Genomic DNA, 17,496 nt, shown 5'->3' with positions numbered 1-17,496 from the left:
TGTATGCCTCTTAAAATTCTAGGAGTGATTCTCGACAGCAAATTTACTTTTGAAAAACACATTAGGTCTGTGTCTTCTTCAATTGCACAAAAAATTGGCCTATAGAGAAAGTCATACAAGATTTTCGGTGATCAATCTATTCTGAGGAAGTGTTTTAATTTTCATTCTACTTTGTTTCGAGTATTGTTCTAATGACTGGTCCTCAGCTGCTGATTCTCATGTTAGTTTTTTGAACAGGAACTTATGGTCTATTAGATTTCTTATTCATGTTCTAGATATTAATCTCTGGCACCGTCGTTCAATTAGTTCGTTATCCATGTTGCATAAGAGTTTCATAATTCTGATTATCCTTTACATTCAGATCTTCCCAGACAGTTCCATCCTGTTCATAATACTAGGCATGTAGTTAATTAAATTGTCAGGCCTTCTCCATCATGAGGCTCAATAATACACAGTATTTTAGAAGTTTTATTTCAGCTGTGGCCAAGTTGTGGAATAATCTTCCTAATTGGGTAGTTGAATTGGTAGAACTTCAAAAAATCAAACTTGCTGCAAATGTTTTTATGTTGAATAGGCTGACATAGGTTTTTTATAGTTTATATATGAAATTTCTGTTTTTATGTTAATGTTTATAAAATATTTTATTTCAATTGTTCATTATTTCTCATGTCGTTTATTTATTTCCTTATTTCCTTTCCTCACTTGGCTATTTTTCCCTCTTGGAGCCCTTAGGCTTGTAGCATCTTGTTTTTCCAGCTAGGGTTGTAGCTTAGCTAGTAATGATAATAATCATAATATGCAGTACAATGTGTGAAAATGAAAAATCGGCAGAGGCTTTGGAGGCGGACCTAAAGATTCCTAAACTGACACAGACTCGGAATTAAACAGTCAGATGTAATTTTAAATGCAAGTTCTAATGTATGATTTACATTCAAGATTAGTGAATAATTCAACCTACAGTATGGTGCTTAAGGAAATAGGAACCATCAAACATTTCATATATATATCGGAGGCAGCACCGTGGAAATTTTACCTGTGCGACATCACAAATATCAAAGGTTAAGCAATGAAGGGTGAATTGGAAAGGGGAAAGAGAGGCGTAGCTAAAATAGATCATGGAAAGGATAACCAAAACAGAAAAGATAAGTACAGTAATTATAAAGCATGAAGATAAATCTTCACAAACACCCTCCTTCAAATTAGCTGCCAACCCCCTTCCCCCATCAGGAGACTAGGCTGTTGTGTGGTCCCCAAGAACTTGTTCTATTGAAGGCTAGAACAGGGAATCCAATACGATGTGATATACCAAAGAAATATTATCTTCCCTCCCTAGGGTCAGTTTATCAAGTGCAAGACATCTGCTCAGTGGATACAATATAAGGGAGACCCATGGGTTCAAGCTCAATTGAACCCATCACAGCATCTCTAATGCTCAATTTGTCCTCTAACTGATGAAACCTCACCCACTGAAAACCATTACTAACACTTGAAGACAATGTGTACCCTGGTGTTTGTTTCTCCGCCTTGTAACAATCTTTTCAATTGTTGCAAGAGAGTGAGGATGTATTTTTTTGTGTTCTTGACTTATTGACAATTGATGGGATTCTTTCTCAACTTCCAAGTACAGTTATTGGTTAATATATGGTACTTTAAGTTCTAGCAGAACTGGAATTCACTATAAGAAGTGAAAAAGTGCTGGCTTAATTTGTCATTTTTTCTCTACATGACTAATGGGGGCTGGGTCTTAATAGCTCATATATCAATTGATTAGAATGTGAACACCATTTCATTGTCGCAAGTACATTGTTTACTTTCGAGACTAATTATGGGTTACTGAGCTTGTGTTGTTTGCATTTGCTTTTACAAGCTGTTCTCTTTTTTTTTGTATGACAATCATTAGCTGGCATTTTGAACTAAATAAGATCTTGCAAATATTTATGCGCAAGTTCCCAGATGTCTTATACAACAGCCATTTTTTCCCTCTTCTCTTCAATTCCAGCATGACTACTGTCACAAAAAGACATCTCCAAAAGAGAGGTTCAGTCTATTTCAAAACTTAGTGTACTGTAATTCCACCAATTTGGTAATTGATAATGTTTAAATCACTCTCTTTTCTGGATATCGTTATTGTTGCTCATATAAAAGTAAAAAAAATCACTGAAAGAATGACCCACATGGTTGGTATGCACAGCACAACCATGTATGTACCACTTTCCAGAATAGAGAAACAATCAAATAATGTTTATTTGCAAGCAAAGCGAGCCATAGAGGAGTAAAGACCATTTGATGGAAGTAATATAAATTATATGTAATTGGGATACTTTAATAATGACTCACACAGATGACATATGCAGCACATTTATGTAACACTTGCTAAAACAGAAGAGCAGTGAGATATTGTTTAATTGTGAGCAAGGCAAGCCGCAGTAAAAAAAAAGTTAGAGGGACTTGATATAAATTACAGGTAATTATGATATTTTAATTTCATGCCCCTTACATGAATCATATATTGCGTCAACTGGTTATCTTGTGTTTATTTTGCATTTCTGACCACCCAAAAAACCCAGTTTCACATTGATATACCCCATAATTTTTATACAGTAGGTAGGAAAACGTGAATGGGTGGTTCGCCCCAATGTTCGGAGTCAGAAATGGATGAAACACAAGGTGATGAGTAGGGAAAATATATGGCTCCTGTGTTTTGTTAGAAGTTAAACTGTCATATATTTACCCTGTTATTCAAGTTTAAATAATTATTCACCTTACGTTTAGCATTAGGTGATAGTGATTATGCCTGTTTTGCTATTTCTAACACATTGCTTTCCTAATGAATATATAATCACATATGAGAGCCATTACTATTCCATCTACCCAAACCTTGGCCTTCCTCTTATATTTCTCCCATCAACTCTTGCATTCATCACCTTCTTCACTAGAGCCATTTTCTATTTTCTCTACATGGCCAAACCACTGCAACATATTCGTATCCACTTTAGCTGCTATTTCATTTCTTACACCCGTTCTCAACCTCACTACCTCTTTCCTAGCCCTATCTAATCAAGTTACACCAGTCATACTCCTCAGACACATCATCTCAAACACATTCAATTTCTGTCTCTCTGTAAGTTTCATCCCCCACAGCTCTGATCCATACATCACACACGGTACAATCACTTTCTCATACAAAACTCTCTTTACATTCATTCCTAACCCTGTATTCTTTACCACTCCCTTCACTACCCCCAGTACTTTACATCCTTCTTTCACTCACTGATGCACATCTGATTCTGCTCCACCATTTGCTGCAACAACAAACCCAAAGTACTTAAACTGATCTACTTCCATTTGCTGCAACAACAAACCCAAAGTACTTAAACTGATCTACTTCTTCAAGTAAGTCTCCATTCAGCATGACATTTAATCCAACACCATCCTCCCTTCTCATGTGTCTCATAACCTTACTGTTACCCACATTAACTCTCAACTTCCTTCTGTCACAAACCCTCCCAAACTCTGTCACTAATCGACCCAGCTTTTCCTCCGAGTTTCCTACCAATACAGTATCGTCTATAAGCAACAATTGATTCACCTCCCACTCATGATCACTCTCATCTATCAGTTTCAATCCTCGACCAAGCACTCGACCATTCACCTCTCTTACTACTGAATCAACAAACTGAACAACCATGGTGACATCACACATCCCTGTCTCAGCACCACTCTCAATAGAAACCATTCATTCACTTCATTTCCTATCCTAACACACAGTTTATTACCTATGTATAAACTCTTCCTTGTTTGTAACAACCTTCCACCAATTCCATATAACTTCAACACATTTCACATCGCTTCCCTAACAACTCTATCATAAGCTTTCTCCAGATCCAAAAATGCAACATACTGTACACCTCCTTAACTTTTGATAAATATTTATTGCATATCTTCCTAACTGTAAAATATGATCCATACATCCCCTACCTCTCCTAAAACCACCCTACACTTCTAAGGTTTTATCCTCTGTTTTATCCTTAATCCTATTAATTAACACTCTACCATAAACTTTTCCAACCACACTCAACAAACTAATACCCCTAGAATTACAACACACATGCACATCTCCCTTTCCATTGTTTAGTGGAAAAACGCGCGCACACGCACACACACACGCAATCCACTGATACCATTGACAACATAAAACAGATATTAAACAATCTCACCAACCATTCAAGTACAGTCACCCCACCCCCCCCCCCCCTTCCTTTAACATCTCAGCACTAGCACCATCCATTCCAGGTGCTTTTCCTGCTCTCATTTCATCTAGTGTTTTCTTCATCTCCTCTCTTGTAATCTCTCTCTTCTCATCTCCCATCACTGGCACCTGAACACCTGCAGCAGTAATTATATCTGCCCACCTTTTCCTTGACTCATCTCCTTTCAACAACTTTCCATTTCATAATTCACTGTCTTCATTTCTCAAGCCACCCTTCCTTACTCTCTTCACTTCTTTCCAAAACTTCTTATTCTCTTCATACGAATGACCCAATCCCTGACCTCACCTCCAGTCAGCTGCCCTCATTGCCTAAGCTACCTTATGTTTTACTTCCACAGTTTTCTCTCTATATCTTTAATACTTCTTTACACTATTACTCTGCTGCCATTCTTCAAATGCCCTCTCTTTTTCTCATCCACTTTCATCTTCACTCCTTCATTCCACTATTTACTACCCTTCCTCATGCTGTATCCAACAATCCTCTTGCCACACACATTACCTGCATGCCCAACAAGATTTTCTTTTACTAACTTCCATTCCTCCTGTAGATCACCAGTTGCTGTCACTTTCACCCAGTTATATGCCTCTTCCAACATTTATTGATATTCACTTTTTACCTCTGGTATTTTTAACTCTTCAACCTTCACTATTTCCCTTTGAGATCCTCCATTATATTTCCCCACTCTTTTGCTACAACTAATTTTCTTTCAACCAAAAAAATTATCAAACATACCATTAGCCATACCCTTAAACACATGCACATCTTTAAATCTTCCAAACATCCTTCTTGTTATCAACCCATAATCCATTAATGCCCTTTCTACCTCTTATCCCCAGCTCTTGTTCAACACTCATATCTAGCAGCCGCTCAGCGCTGTTATTTTTACCAGGTATGACATATTTCCCAATGACACCTACCTCTTCTGCACCCACTCTGGCATTTAAGTGGCCCATCACAACTACATATTTCCTACTTAGTCCTTCTACACACTTAGTTACTTCATTCCAGAATTCATTCCTCTCTTACTTAATTTCTTCTAGAATTCATTCCTCTCTTTTTCAATTTTCTCACAACCTGGCCCATACACACTAACAAAAGCCCGGTGTTCCCTGCCCAATCTAACCCTTACCCACATTAATCTAGATAATACCTCCATCCATTCCACTACTTAACAGAATTCCAAATCATCCCATCCAAAAATGCATGCCATTTATGATTAAAAGTTTGGTCACAGAAACTCAAAGAATTGGATCAAAATCTTATAAAAAAAAAAAAAAAAAAAAAACCCTGAAGGTGAAGGTTCAGTATATCAGGAATACATCTACATCACTCAAGTTTTGCAGAAATCTTTCTTTGAAAGGAATTTTAGAGGCAGCTCTGTGGCGTAACATGGTGTTTGCTGAATGTTATCTTGAAGAATCCTGATTTTCTTATCGAGATTTCTGGACTATAGGTCCTATAGTAACTGCTAGCAATGGGGTAAAAACCTTTGGTGTTCAATCCATATATAATTTTTTTTTTTTTTTTTTGTACATATCTTGCAAAAAACAATCTATAGTCCTGTACTTCAAGGATGGGTTACCAGTAATCTATACCAGCTGAATCTAGAATTTTGATTGTTTTTTACTTCCATTAATTCTATGATTTACCTACATCTTTCCTTCACTGGCACCCAAGCTCCGTCAGTGTGGGAGTCAACAATATGAACATCATGGGAGGTTCATAGAAATAAACATAACTTAATTACCATAATAGAATTTGTTATTTCTATACTCTCCTGATGTTCATATACATACCACTTACTCTCCACTGACTTGTGATGTCAAGAGGACAGGAAATACAGTAGATAGAAAATGGGAAATTTTAGGAGTAAATGCTGGTAAACCGAGCTTTTGGAGAAGCAATATGAACATCAGATGAGTATAGATAACAAATTTCATTAATAAAATTCTGTTTTTAAATATTTAACTTAGCCGGTGAATATATAATAGCTGCAACTCTGTTGCTCGACAGACAAAAAACAGTAAAAACTCGCCAGCGATCGCTATACAGGTTGCGGGTGTGCCCACCAGCGCCAACTGTCGGCCAGATACCACTCTCTCGATGTAAACAAAGACTCAATTTCTTCTCTGTCGACGTATCGACAAGACGTACTTTTACTCGCTGTAGAACCTGGAGTTTTCTCAACATATTTGGTGAAGTACTTCATTTTGGTTTGAGCTTTCGCAGTGCAGGTGTTTTATCTTCATCTTAAATCTTGAACTCGTTTTGGATAGATTTAATTTTTGGTGACAAAGAGAGTATGGACTTTCTTTGACTTTTAAATGGCCGACCCTTCCCTTAGACGGAAGTGTGTTTAGGCTTTTAGTAATTATCTTATCACGTTATAAATTAATTATAGATTTTCCTCTATATATTTTATATCTCACCGCCTTTATTAGGCCTCTTCGATTAACTTTCCATTTATAATAAACATAAAAAATAAATGTTTTGTTTATATGCGACCTTTCCTGAGAGTAGGCGGTCCTAACTTGGAAACCGAAGTTAAACAACGTTGAGCCCTTTCAATCGTTAATAGCTTTTAAAGAGCTAATGATTTAAAACTTTTTAAATGAATATTTTTAATAAATATTTTATGAAAGAATTTCTTTGAATAGTCTTCGTACTGTTTTCAAAGATGAACTAACGTTTAGTTTATTTATGCTACGCAGTTTGCGCTCTATCGTTACGATAGAGAGAGAGTATCACGGTTTCACTTTGCAGAAAGAGTAAATCGATTCTGACGTTTTGTTCATTCTTCTTTCAAAGCTTAAATGTTTTAAATTCTATTTTAAAGGAACTTTTTAATTGAAAAACCTTTCAGTTTTTTCCTTTGGTCAAATAACATGTTTTTTTGACGAAATGTAATTGGGCTCTTCTCTTAGGTGCGAAATCAAGAGAGAGAGAGAGATTGAGACGGAGGGAGCGAGAGGAGAGAAAACGTTCCGTTCAAGCGGGTAACGTTGTTCTCGAGTTACTCTCGTCCCTAGTCTCTGTACGGGGAGAAAGGATAAAACGTTTTTAGTTTTATTCTCGTCCCCAGGCAATGTACGGTGAGAGATTGAAAACGTAGTTTTGAATGAACTAGTGTTTCTTCTCTTCCCCAACCACTGAATTTTTTTATCTTAAAAGATGTTTACTGTTTTTTTGCTGGTATTAATGTGCTTGCATTATACGACTGATTTCGCATTTACTACCTTTTGATGAGGGTAGAATTGCGTGCTTCAGGTAGAAATCAGTAAAAGTTTCGATTTCAGTGAAATAAGTGCAAAACAGAAAATCGTAGTGATAAAGTGATATTGCGCAAAGTGTTACAGTGTTGCGTCCGAGGGTTCGTCTGTTCGTGCCTGTCGTTCACCTAGTCCGGGACCTCTTGCAAGCTCCCAAGCCCAGGGGAGAAGTAATGTCGTACGACTTATGGGTTCGAGAGGCCTTGATCAGCGAACAGACGTTTCCCTCTATGGTATCGGGTGTATCTTACCAAGATCTCCCCTACCATAAGGCGAGAGAGACAATTTTCTCCTCGTCATCCGAAGGCTTTTCGCATAAGAAACCTGAAACAAGGTTTCGAGGCCCTTAAGCGAAAGTCAGTCCTTTCAGGACAGGTCCAGCGTCCTGGTTGCAGCCATTAGGACAGCTCTGACCCTATGCAGTCATCGGAAAACTGCTCGCCGCCTAACAAAAGCGTAACACAGACTCCGAGAGTCTTTTTTGTTGGCAAAGTGTTGCGGTCACAGACGTTACCCTCGTCTCTTACCGCAACCATTTCCGTTGATCCTAAATGGGTTGTACGGCAAGACATGCAGAATAAGCTTGCCTCCCTTATGTAAGACTATTCTGCCGATTAGTCCGTTGAGCCTAGCCGTTTATCTCATCGAGATCCTGGCTTTCAGCCAACCTAACGTTCCTTTGTGCGTCCTGTTGACGTTGGCGTAGCTAAGTCACGTCAGTCAGGTTGTTTAGAACCACACTCGATGCGGTCTCGTGTGGATTTTCAGCCACATTTGGACGTTAGGCCACTTGCTGATGCTCCTGTTGACGTTCAGGACGTTCGCTAACAATCGGAGTTGACTTGTTTTGACGCTGTGCGTCAACCTCCGCATTCTAGAGTTGTTTTGACTGCTCAGTCTAGGCAGTCAAAGCAGTCTCGAGTGGACGCTGTGCGTCCTCACGCACCTGTTGTTGTTGACAGTTCACAGACTGTCAAGCAGTTACATGACGTTGCGTCCTGGTCTCTCGCACCTGTTGTTGTTGACAGTTCACAGACTGTCAAGCAGTTACATGACGTTGCGTCCTGGTCCGCTACTAATGCACCAGTGCGTGTGGACTCTGCTTTTAAAGCATTGCCACCACGGTAGGTCTCTCCCTTGCTTGAGACTCAGCTATTATCGGACAAGGTTCCTTTAGATGAGGAAGTTGCTGTTCCCCCTCCTACTGATATTCCCTTGAGGACTCTGTCAGACGGAGAGGAGCCTAAAGCTGCTTAGCCCTCTATGGACTTTAATTAAATCATGCTGATTTTTAAGTTTCTTTGTCCGGATCTTTTTGTAACTGCTGCTCCTCGTTCGCCTAAACGTCAGAGCTTACACTAGGCCTAGCTACTTCGAAGCCGTTGTTTATAAGCTAGTGCTCTCTCGCTCTCCTAGAGAGCTTTACGTTTGCTAGGCGACTGGGTTATCCCCAGGAGGAGTTTGGGGGATACAGCCTTTGCTTTCCCTTCTTTTAAACTGGCTTATAGAGCGAGAGTCTGATATGACACGAGAGAAGTTCTCGGCTTGGGAGTTCCTGCCTCTGCCCAGATAGACTTCTCAAATCTCGTAGACTCTCCCTGGCGCCTGGCCAGGAGACGCTCCAAGATTTTACAGGTCAACTTCACAGCTGTTTTCGAGCCTTTGAAGTTTTGCTGTACAATTATGTCATGCATAAACAAGGCTTTCAGGGATGGCTCCAATGATCTGACAGCCACGTTCTCTGCAGGGACAAGTCCCTCAGGGATGGCTCCATGATTTGGCAGCCATGTTCACTGCAGGAGTACGTAAGAGGCAAGTGCGCTCAATGTGTTCATTGTCAAGACAAACTTCACGATGAAGTCTACCAGGCTGTCTTGACAGCATTTATGGAAGGCGACTGGATGGTCTCTCTCGACCTTCAGGAGGCATACTTCCACATTCCTATACACCCGGATTCCCAACCGTTTCTGAGGTTTGTTCACAGGAATGTGGGGTACCAGTTTCGAGCTATCGGAGATCAGAGCCTCCCTGTACTTGGACGACTGGCTTCTCAGAGCCTCTTCCAGTCATCGCTGTCTGAAGGATCTCAATTGGACTCTAGATCTGGCCAAGGAATTGGGACTCCTAGTCAATTTGGAAAAGTCACAGCTGGTCCCATCCCAAACTATTCTGTTTTTAGGGATGGAGATTCACAGTCAAGTTTTTCGGGCTTTTCCGTCGGCCCCCAGAATAGATCAAGCCCTGCTCTCCATCCAGAAGATGCTGAAGAAAGAACGCTGCTCAGTCAGGCTGTGGATGAGTCTGGTAGGGACGCTATCATCCCTGGAGCAATTTGTCTCGCTAGGAAGGCTACACCTCCGTCCTCTTCAATTCCATCTGGCTTTTCACTGGAAAAAGGACAAGACGCTAGAGGCGGTCTCGATCCCGATTTCCGAAAAGATAAAGTCTTGTCTGACTTGGTGGAAGGACAATATCAGCCTACGAGAGGGTCTTCCCCTGGCAGTTCAGATACCCAACCACGTTCTCTTCTCGGACGCATCGGACTTGGGCTGGGGCGCGACGCTGGACGGTCGGGAATGCTCAGGTCTGTGGAACTCGAGTCAGAGGAGCATGCATATCAACAGCAAGGAGCTTTTGGCGGTTCATCTGGCCTTGATAAGCTTCGAGAATCTCCTTCGAGGCAAGGTGGAGGTAAGCTCGGACAACACCACGGCCATGGCGTACATTTACAAACAGGGAGGTACCCACTCACTGACTTTGTACGAGGTCGCAAGGGACCTGCTCATCTTGTCAAAAGATCGAGGCATCTCCCTAGTAACGAGGTTCATCCAGGGCGACTTGAACGTCCTAGCAGATTGTCTCAGTCGGAAAGGTCAAGTAATTCCAATCGAATGGACCCTCCACAAGGATGTGTGCAAGAGACTTTGGTCGACTTGGGGTCAACCCACCATAGATCTCTTTGCAACCTCGCTGACCAAGAGGCTTCCAATCTATTGCTCTCCAGTCCCGGACCCAGCAGCAATACATATAGATGCCTTCCTCCTAGATTGGTCACATCTGGATCTTTACGCATTCCCACCATTCAAGATTGTCAACAAGGTACTGCAGAAGTTCGCCTCTCACGAAGGGACAAGGTTGACGTTAGTTGCTCCCCTCTGGCCCGCGAGAGAATGGTTCACCGAGGTACTTCGATGGTTAGTAGACGTTCCCAGAAGTCTTCCTCTAAGAGTAGACCTTCTACGTCAGCCACACGTAAAGAAGGTACACCAAAGCCTCCACGCTCTTCGTCTGACTGCCTTCAGACTATCGAAAGACTCTCGAGAGCTAGAGGCTTCTCGAAGGAGGCAGCCAGTGCGATTGCTAGAGCAAGGAGAGCTTCTACCATTAGAGTCTACCAATCGAAGTGGGAAGTCTTCCGAGACTGGTGCAAGTCAGTTTCTGTATCCTCGACCAGTACCTCTGTAGCCCAAATAGCTGATTTTCTCTTATACCTGAGAAAAGGACGATCCTTTTCAGCTCCCACCATCAAGGGCTACAGAAGCATGTTGGCATCGGTCTTCCGGCATAGAGGCTTAGATCTTTCCAACAATAAAGATCTGCAAGACCTCCTTAAGTCTTTCGAGACCACTAAGGAGCGTCGTTTGGCTACTCCTGGGTGGAATTTAGACGTGGTCCTAAGATTCCTCATGTCAGACAGGTTTGAGCCTTTACAGTCAGCCTCCCTGAAAGATCTCACTCTTAAGACTCTTTTCCTGGTATGCTTAGCCTCAGCTAAAAGAGTCAGTGAGATTCATGCCTTCAGCAAGAACATCGGATTTTCGTCAGAAAAGGCCACTTGTTCTCTGCAACTTGGTTTTCTAGCCAAAAATGAGCTACCTTCTCGTCCTTGGCCTAAATCTTTCGATATTCCCAGCTTATCGGAGATCGTAGGCAATGAACTAGAAAGAGTCTTATGCCCTGTTAGAGCTCTTAAGTTCTACTTAGCTCGTACTAAACCTTTACGAGGCCAATCTGAAGCGTTATGGTGTTCGGTTAAGAAACCATCCTTGCCTATGTCAAAGAATGCTTTGTCATGTTTTATCAGATTGTTAATACGAGAAGCTCATTCACACTTGAGTGAGGAAGACCGATCTTTGCTTAAGGTTAAGACGCACGAGGTTAGAGCTGTAACAACTTCCGTGGCATTTAAGCAAAATAGATCTCTGCAAAGTATCATGGACGCAACCTATTGGAGAAGCAAGTCAGTGTTCGCGTCATGTTACTTAAAAGGTGTCCAGTCTCTTTACGAGAACTGCTACACACTGGGACCATTCGTAGCAGCGAGTGCAGTAGTGGGTGAGGGCTCAACCACTACAATTCCCTAATTCCATATCCTTTTAATCTGTCTCTTGAAATGTTTTAATGTTTTTATGGGTTGTCCGGAAGGCTAAGAAGCCTTTCGCATCCTGGTTGATTTGGCGGGTGGTCAAAGTCATTTCATGAGAGCGCCCAGATTAGGGGTTTGATGAGGTCCTGTTGTATGGGTTGCAGCCCTTGATACTTCAGCTCCTGGGGGTCTGTCAGCATCCTAAGAGGATCGCGGGGCTCCGTAAGGAAGATGTACTTACAAGGCAGAGTAATCGTCTAAGTCGACTTCCTTACCAGGTACCTATTTATTTTGGTTTTGTTATATTGATAACTGTCAAAATGAAATAAAAAACTCTTAGCTTATACGATGTAAACATATTTAACTGGTCTCTACCCACCACCCTGGGTGTGAATCAGCTATTATATATTCACCGGCTAAGTTAAATATTTAAAAATGATATTTTAATTATAAAATAAATTTTTGAATATACTTACCCGGTGAATATATAAATTAAACGACCCTCCCTTCCTCCCCAATAGAGACGCAGTGGGATGAGAAGAAATTGAGTCTTTGTTTACATCGAGAGAGTGGTATCTGGCCGACAGTCGGCGCTGGTGGGCACACCCGCAACCTGTATAGCGATCGCTGGCGAGTTTTTACTGTTTTTTGTCTGTCGAGCAACAGAGTTGCAGCTATTATATATTCACCGGGTAAGTATATTCAAAAATTTATTTTATAATTAAAATATCATTTTTATATTGCCTCCACTACATTTTGTCTTTCACTCTTCATCTAGCTTGTCTTCTTCCAACATAGCTCTTCAACTACTGTATGTTTGCTTGGCTCCAATTTTCCCTTTTCATATAACCCTTTTACCCTCAAAGGACTTACTGGCACGTTTCACAAAACTCATCCCTTTACCCCCATGGACGTACCGGTACGTCCTTGCAAAAACCTGCTATTTACATTTTATTTTGCATATTTTTGATATTTTGAGAAACTTCAGACATTTTCCAAGAGAATGAGACCAACCTGACCTCTCTATGACGAAAATTAAGGCTGTTAGAGCAATTTAAAAAGAATATATACTGCAAAATGTGCTGGGAAAAAAATAACCCCTGGGGGTTAAGGGTTGGAAATTTCCAAATAGCCTGGGGGTAAAAGGGTTAAGAAAGAATAATTTTATGCTAGTCCTCAGAGCATCTAGAAATGTAACTGTATTTTTATTAAACTTCCATAGAATAATGACATTCTCCCTTCCATGGGGAATCATTAATCTTTAATTATAAAAAAAATATGTGGCATTTCATACTGCCTTGCTGGCAAGAAATCATTATGAGTAAATTTTATTTTGAACAACAATCTTCTCGTACATATACATTCACATCTTAAGTTATTGAACAAAATCTTGTGGTCTATTCAATTTCCTATTCCTGATCTGGCACCATTGTTCAATTAGTTCTTTATGCATGTTGCATAAGATTATGTGGGTAGTATTAGGTATGCTGTTACTGTAAACAGTCTTGCCTTCTTCATCTTAAGACTCATTACTATACAGTATTCTAGAAATTTTATTCCAGCTGTGACCAGATTTTGGAATGATATTCCTAACCACAGTTGATTTGGTGGAACTTCAGAAGTTCAAACTTGCAGCAAATTTTTTTATATTGAAGAGGCTGACATGAGTCTGTCTTCATAGTTTATATATGATATCTATTTTAGCATTGTTACTGATCTTAAGATAATTTATGTTCTATATTCATTACTTGTCATAGTTTTTTTATCTCCTTATTTCCTTTCCTCACTGGTCTATTTGTTCCTGTTGGAGCCTTTGAGCTTGTAGCATCCTGCATTTCCAAGGAGCTAGTAATAATAATAATAAATGTCTGCTCTTTAATACCCCTCACCTCATTCTTAGCAGTCTGTAACTAATAAGACAAAGGTAAAATATGGATTTGTACTGATGTCATTGCTAAAACATACAACATACTTTCACATGAGGAAGGAAATCACATTGATTTCCAATCATATGAATTACATGGCAGTTTTTAGACATAGTCATTTTCATTTCATTATTTTGACTTTTATGTTGATCCCCCATGGTTTTAGCCCACATATAGCCTACCAGGGGAAATATGCCATAGTACTACTGTACATAATAAAATTTTTTTGATTTGATAGCTGTTATTATAATAATGATAGTTTGTGAAAGTTTCCTAAGTATTATGATGATTACAGGACAGAGAACAAGGAACTCTGGATAGCTATCTGGTTGAAATGATAAACGATGATGAAATTACAAGGGACCTAATAGAGGATGAGGAGGAAACTCATCCTCCAGTCAAAAAGGAGAAGAAAGGAGGTATCCTTCAATATTTATCACGGAAGGAAGATGATGACAAAAATAATGAGCCCCAAGTGAAAAAAGCAAAGTTCAACTGATTTTTTGTTTGAATTATTTCTTTACTTCATTTTAGTTGATTGTTTTTTTTATTTTAGTACAGTATTCATTATTAAGCAATTTTATCCAGACCACAGGGCTTCTAAGCTTTGTAGATTAAACATAACTACTGTATGTCAAAACTAGAAGATTTTATGAACAATAAAAATTTTTATTTGAATAGCATGATGCAAAATTTTCCGTATATTACTTTTTTGTTTTACTGTCCCCAGTTTTCAAAATTCTAATGTAAAACTGCAAGACAAATAGCAAATACAGAGAAGTATTAACATAGTGAGTACCGTAAAATGTTTGTCTTCTTTTTCACCAATGTAAGCAAATTGCATTGCCCATTTTTATCAGTTGCTACTTAGCTTACTTAAGTTTTGTTGTTAACTAACTGTCAATAGTTCAAACTATTGTAACAAGTACAAAATTAGTGAAGAGTTTTGTATTGATACTAAGAGTGAAAGTGTAAGGTATGTTAAAAGATTATTTAATTTAAAGCAATTTTAAAATGACAGCCCATCATCATACAAGGGTTGGTATATTGATCCATGGTATAAAATGAAAGAGCTGTGAAATCATAATCATAAAAAATCTATATCTTGAAATTACAAGGATCTAGAATAAATTTTTTTTACCATAAATATAGGCTATTTCCCTCTGTGATAAAATGTTTGTTGCACAGGTTTTGCATATATGGTGCACTATTTCATAACCCACTCATTCACTTTATACTGTGTACTCATTTTACACATGTGAATTATTGAAATATCTTGAATGAATATATGAAAATACATCTCTTATCTATTAACTGAAGAGCATTACTTAAAAAGAAACTCCTTTCTTTCAAATTTTGAAATTCAGTTGATGAATACTAAATAGAAGTAAATGTTGTATTATAATATTTTTAGAGTATATTGAGTCAAGATAATATCTTTGCATTTACTTTTTCTTGCTTATTTAATGTGTGGTGCCTGATAAGATTAAGACATTGATATAGCCTCCATACTGTATTGTGTATTATAAAACTAATACTGTACCTTAGAAGGATATTTGTGTTCTTAAAGTACTTTTATTATGGTTATGTCTGAAATAGAGTTTCCTCTTTTATGTGTCCATATTTCCAATTTGAAAATAGCATTCATTGCCATAAGTGATAGGAATAGCTGCTCCAAGAACACTAACTGCTAATTTTAATTTTGCATCAGTGAAGGTCATTAAAGCTATACTGTACATTATTTCTTTAAAAAACTAAGTATATATCCGTGATTATGTTTTCATTAAATATTTTTTATTTTTATGCTTTAGTTTACTGTATGTTTTTGGTGTCGGTTGAAAATTATTTTATAAAAATAAAAGATCTGTATGCCAGAAATTATTTTTCTAACTAAATACTAGCATAAAATCCTGTAAAATGCTAATAGGAAAAGCATTAAAGTGTGGAAATGCCGCAGAACATGCTATTAAACCTAGCTTCATTTATAAGTCAACAAAGCACTGTGCACTTCAAAGTCAAAACATTAATCTGCTGCTAGTTTACTGGATGCATAACAAGGTGTGGAGAATGAGCGATCTCTTCCTCAACTGGTTCCAATACTGCTTCTTGCTGGAGGTTGGCGTCAGTGACCTTCGATGACAGGACGCCAGAAAACTACCGCTTTAGAGTTATTGGGTCCTTTGACTGGCTAGACAGTACTACATTGTATCCCTTTTTCTGGTTATGGTTCATTTTTCCTTTGCCTACACATAAACTGAATAATCTGGAACATGGTCATGCCATGAGAAGAGATGAACAGTATATCAGTATATTGGGAGGAGGGTGATGGAAATGGAGGTACAGGGAACGAGAAGGAGAGGGAGACCAAAGCGAAGGTGGGTGGACTGTATCAAGGATGACCTGCGATCAAAGGGATTAACCGGTGATGAGGTGTGGGACAGAGGTAGATGGAGAAAGCTGACCAGAAACATTGACCCCACATAGAAGTGGGAAAAGATGTAGACAAAAAAGAAGAAGGAGGTTCTTTCCACATTCTCCTCTGTCCTCATACACCTGACAACACTAAGATTACCAACAATTCTTCTTTGCTCAAGGGGTTAACTACTGCACTGTAATTGTTCAGTGGCTACTTTCCTCTTGGTAAGGGTAGAAGAGACACTCTAGCTATGGTAAGCAGCTTATCTAGAAGGACACTCTGAAATCAAACCAAGTGAGAAAGCTAATGCAATTATCAAGAGCTTCGTTGGATATACAGAAGAAATTAGGATGAAAGGGAACGTAAAACAGGATATTAGGTCTATTTGGACCAAAGTTATGTTCAATAGTCACAAACAAAGTTAATTCAACAAGTGAGAAGACGACAACCCTGATTAGAAACATTAGAACAGAACCCTTAATGTATGTAGATGATATAACGTTACCTAGCAACAATCTATACAAAGTAGAAAAAGCCATTAGCAACTGCCACAGTTTGGAAGAACTTAAGAAATTTACGTTTAGCACAAATCCACAAGTTTGCGGTGTTAGTAATTAGACACAAAAAAGAAGAGGTTAAAAAGGTGAATGAGAGTGGTTAGAAATGGAAGGATAGAAATGGTTAAGGAATATAAATACTTAGGAGAATGGTACTCAGACAGAGGAAACCATAGTCTCAGCATAAGAAAAGGGAAGCAAATATACTTTGATGGCTGCTTTTCCGGTCCCATAAAGCAGAACCCTACTCTCTACGGGACCTCCGCTGTCGTTTTACCTTGTTCATTCAGAGTATTTATTGTTTCAGATCACGTATTGTTTATTTACTGTTAAATCGTCACTGTTGTATGATTTTTGAAATAAAGTCTTCGGTTTCCTCTTGAAAGCCTTAATGTCTTCAATCATTCGAATGTTTCGTGGGGCTTATTATATAGTCTCAGGGCCGCATATCTAAAATCTAGAGTCTAAAACTAAAGGAGACATATATCTAGGTTCCAACAGTTTGAAGCCATCTGTAACTATTCTTGTGTCGACACGATTTGTTGGCTGCGCAATCTGTAGCAATTCTCTTAAGTATTTTGGACGATCGCTACTGATAACTTGGTGGGTTACTGTACATATTTTAAATTCAATTCTCGCTTTAATCGGCAGCCAGTGTAAATCGATTAGTATAGGGGTGATTCTTTCTCTAG

At 39.0% G+C, this 17,496-nt stretch overlaps 1 protein-coding gene across 1 annotated transcript in view; it reads left to right on the top strand.

Annotated features, from left to right (window-relative positions):
• Marcal1 (SWI/SNF-related matrix-associated actin-dependent regulator of chromatin subfamily A-like protein 1) overlaps window positions 1–17,092 on the top strand; it is a 198,029-nt gene extending 180,937 nt beyond the window's left edge. Inside the window, exon 14 of the mRNA XM_068366961.1 lies at window positions 14,127–17,092. Coding sequence (XP_068223062.1) covers window positions 14,127–14,330 — 204 coding nt within the window. The 3' untranslated portion in view covers window positions 14,331–17,092. The remainder of the gene's footprint in view (window positions 1–14,126) is intronic.
• The last annotated feature ends 404 nt before the right edge of the window (window positions 17,093–17,496 follow it).

The sequence above is a fragment of the Palaemon carinicauda genome, chromosome 44 (assembly GCF_036898095.1).
Source record: "Palaemon carinicauda isolate YSFRI2023 chromosome 44, ASM3689809v2, whole genome shotgun sequence".
Classification (NCBI taxonomy): domain Eukaryota; kingdom Metazoa; phylum Arthropoda; class Malacostraca; order Decapoda; family Palaemonidae; genus Palaemon; species Palaemon carinicauda.
Note: the sequence above shows the minus strand (reverse complement) of the source record. Positions and strands in the feature narration are given on the sequence as shown.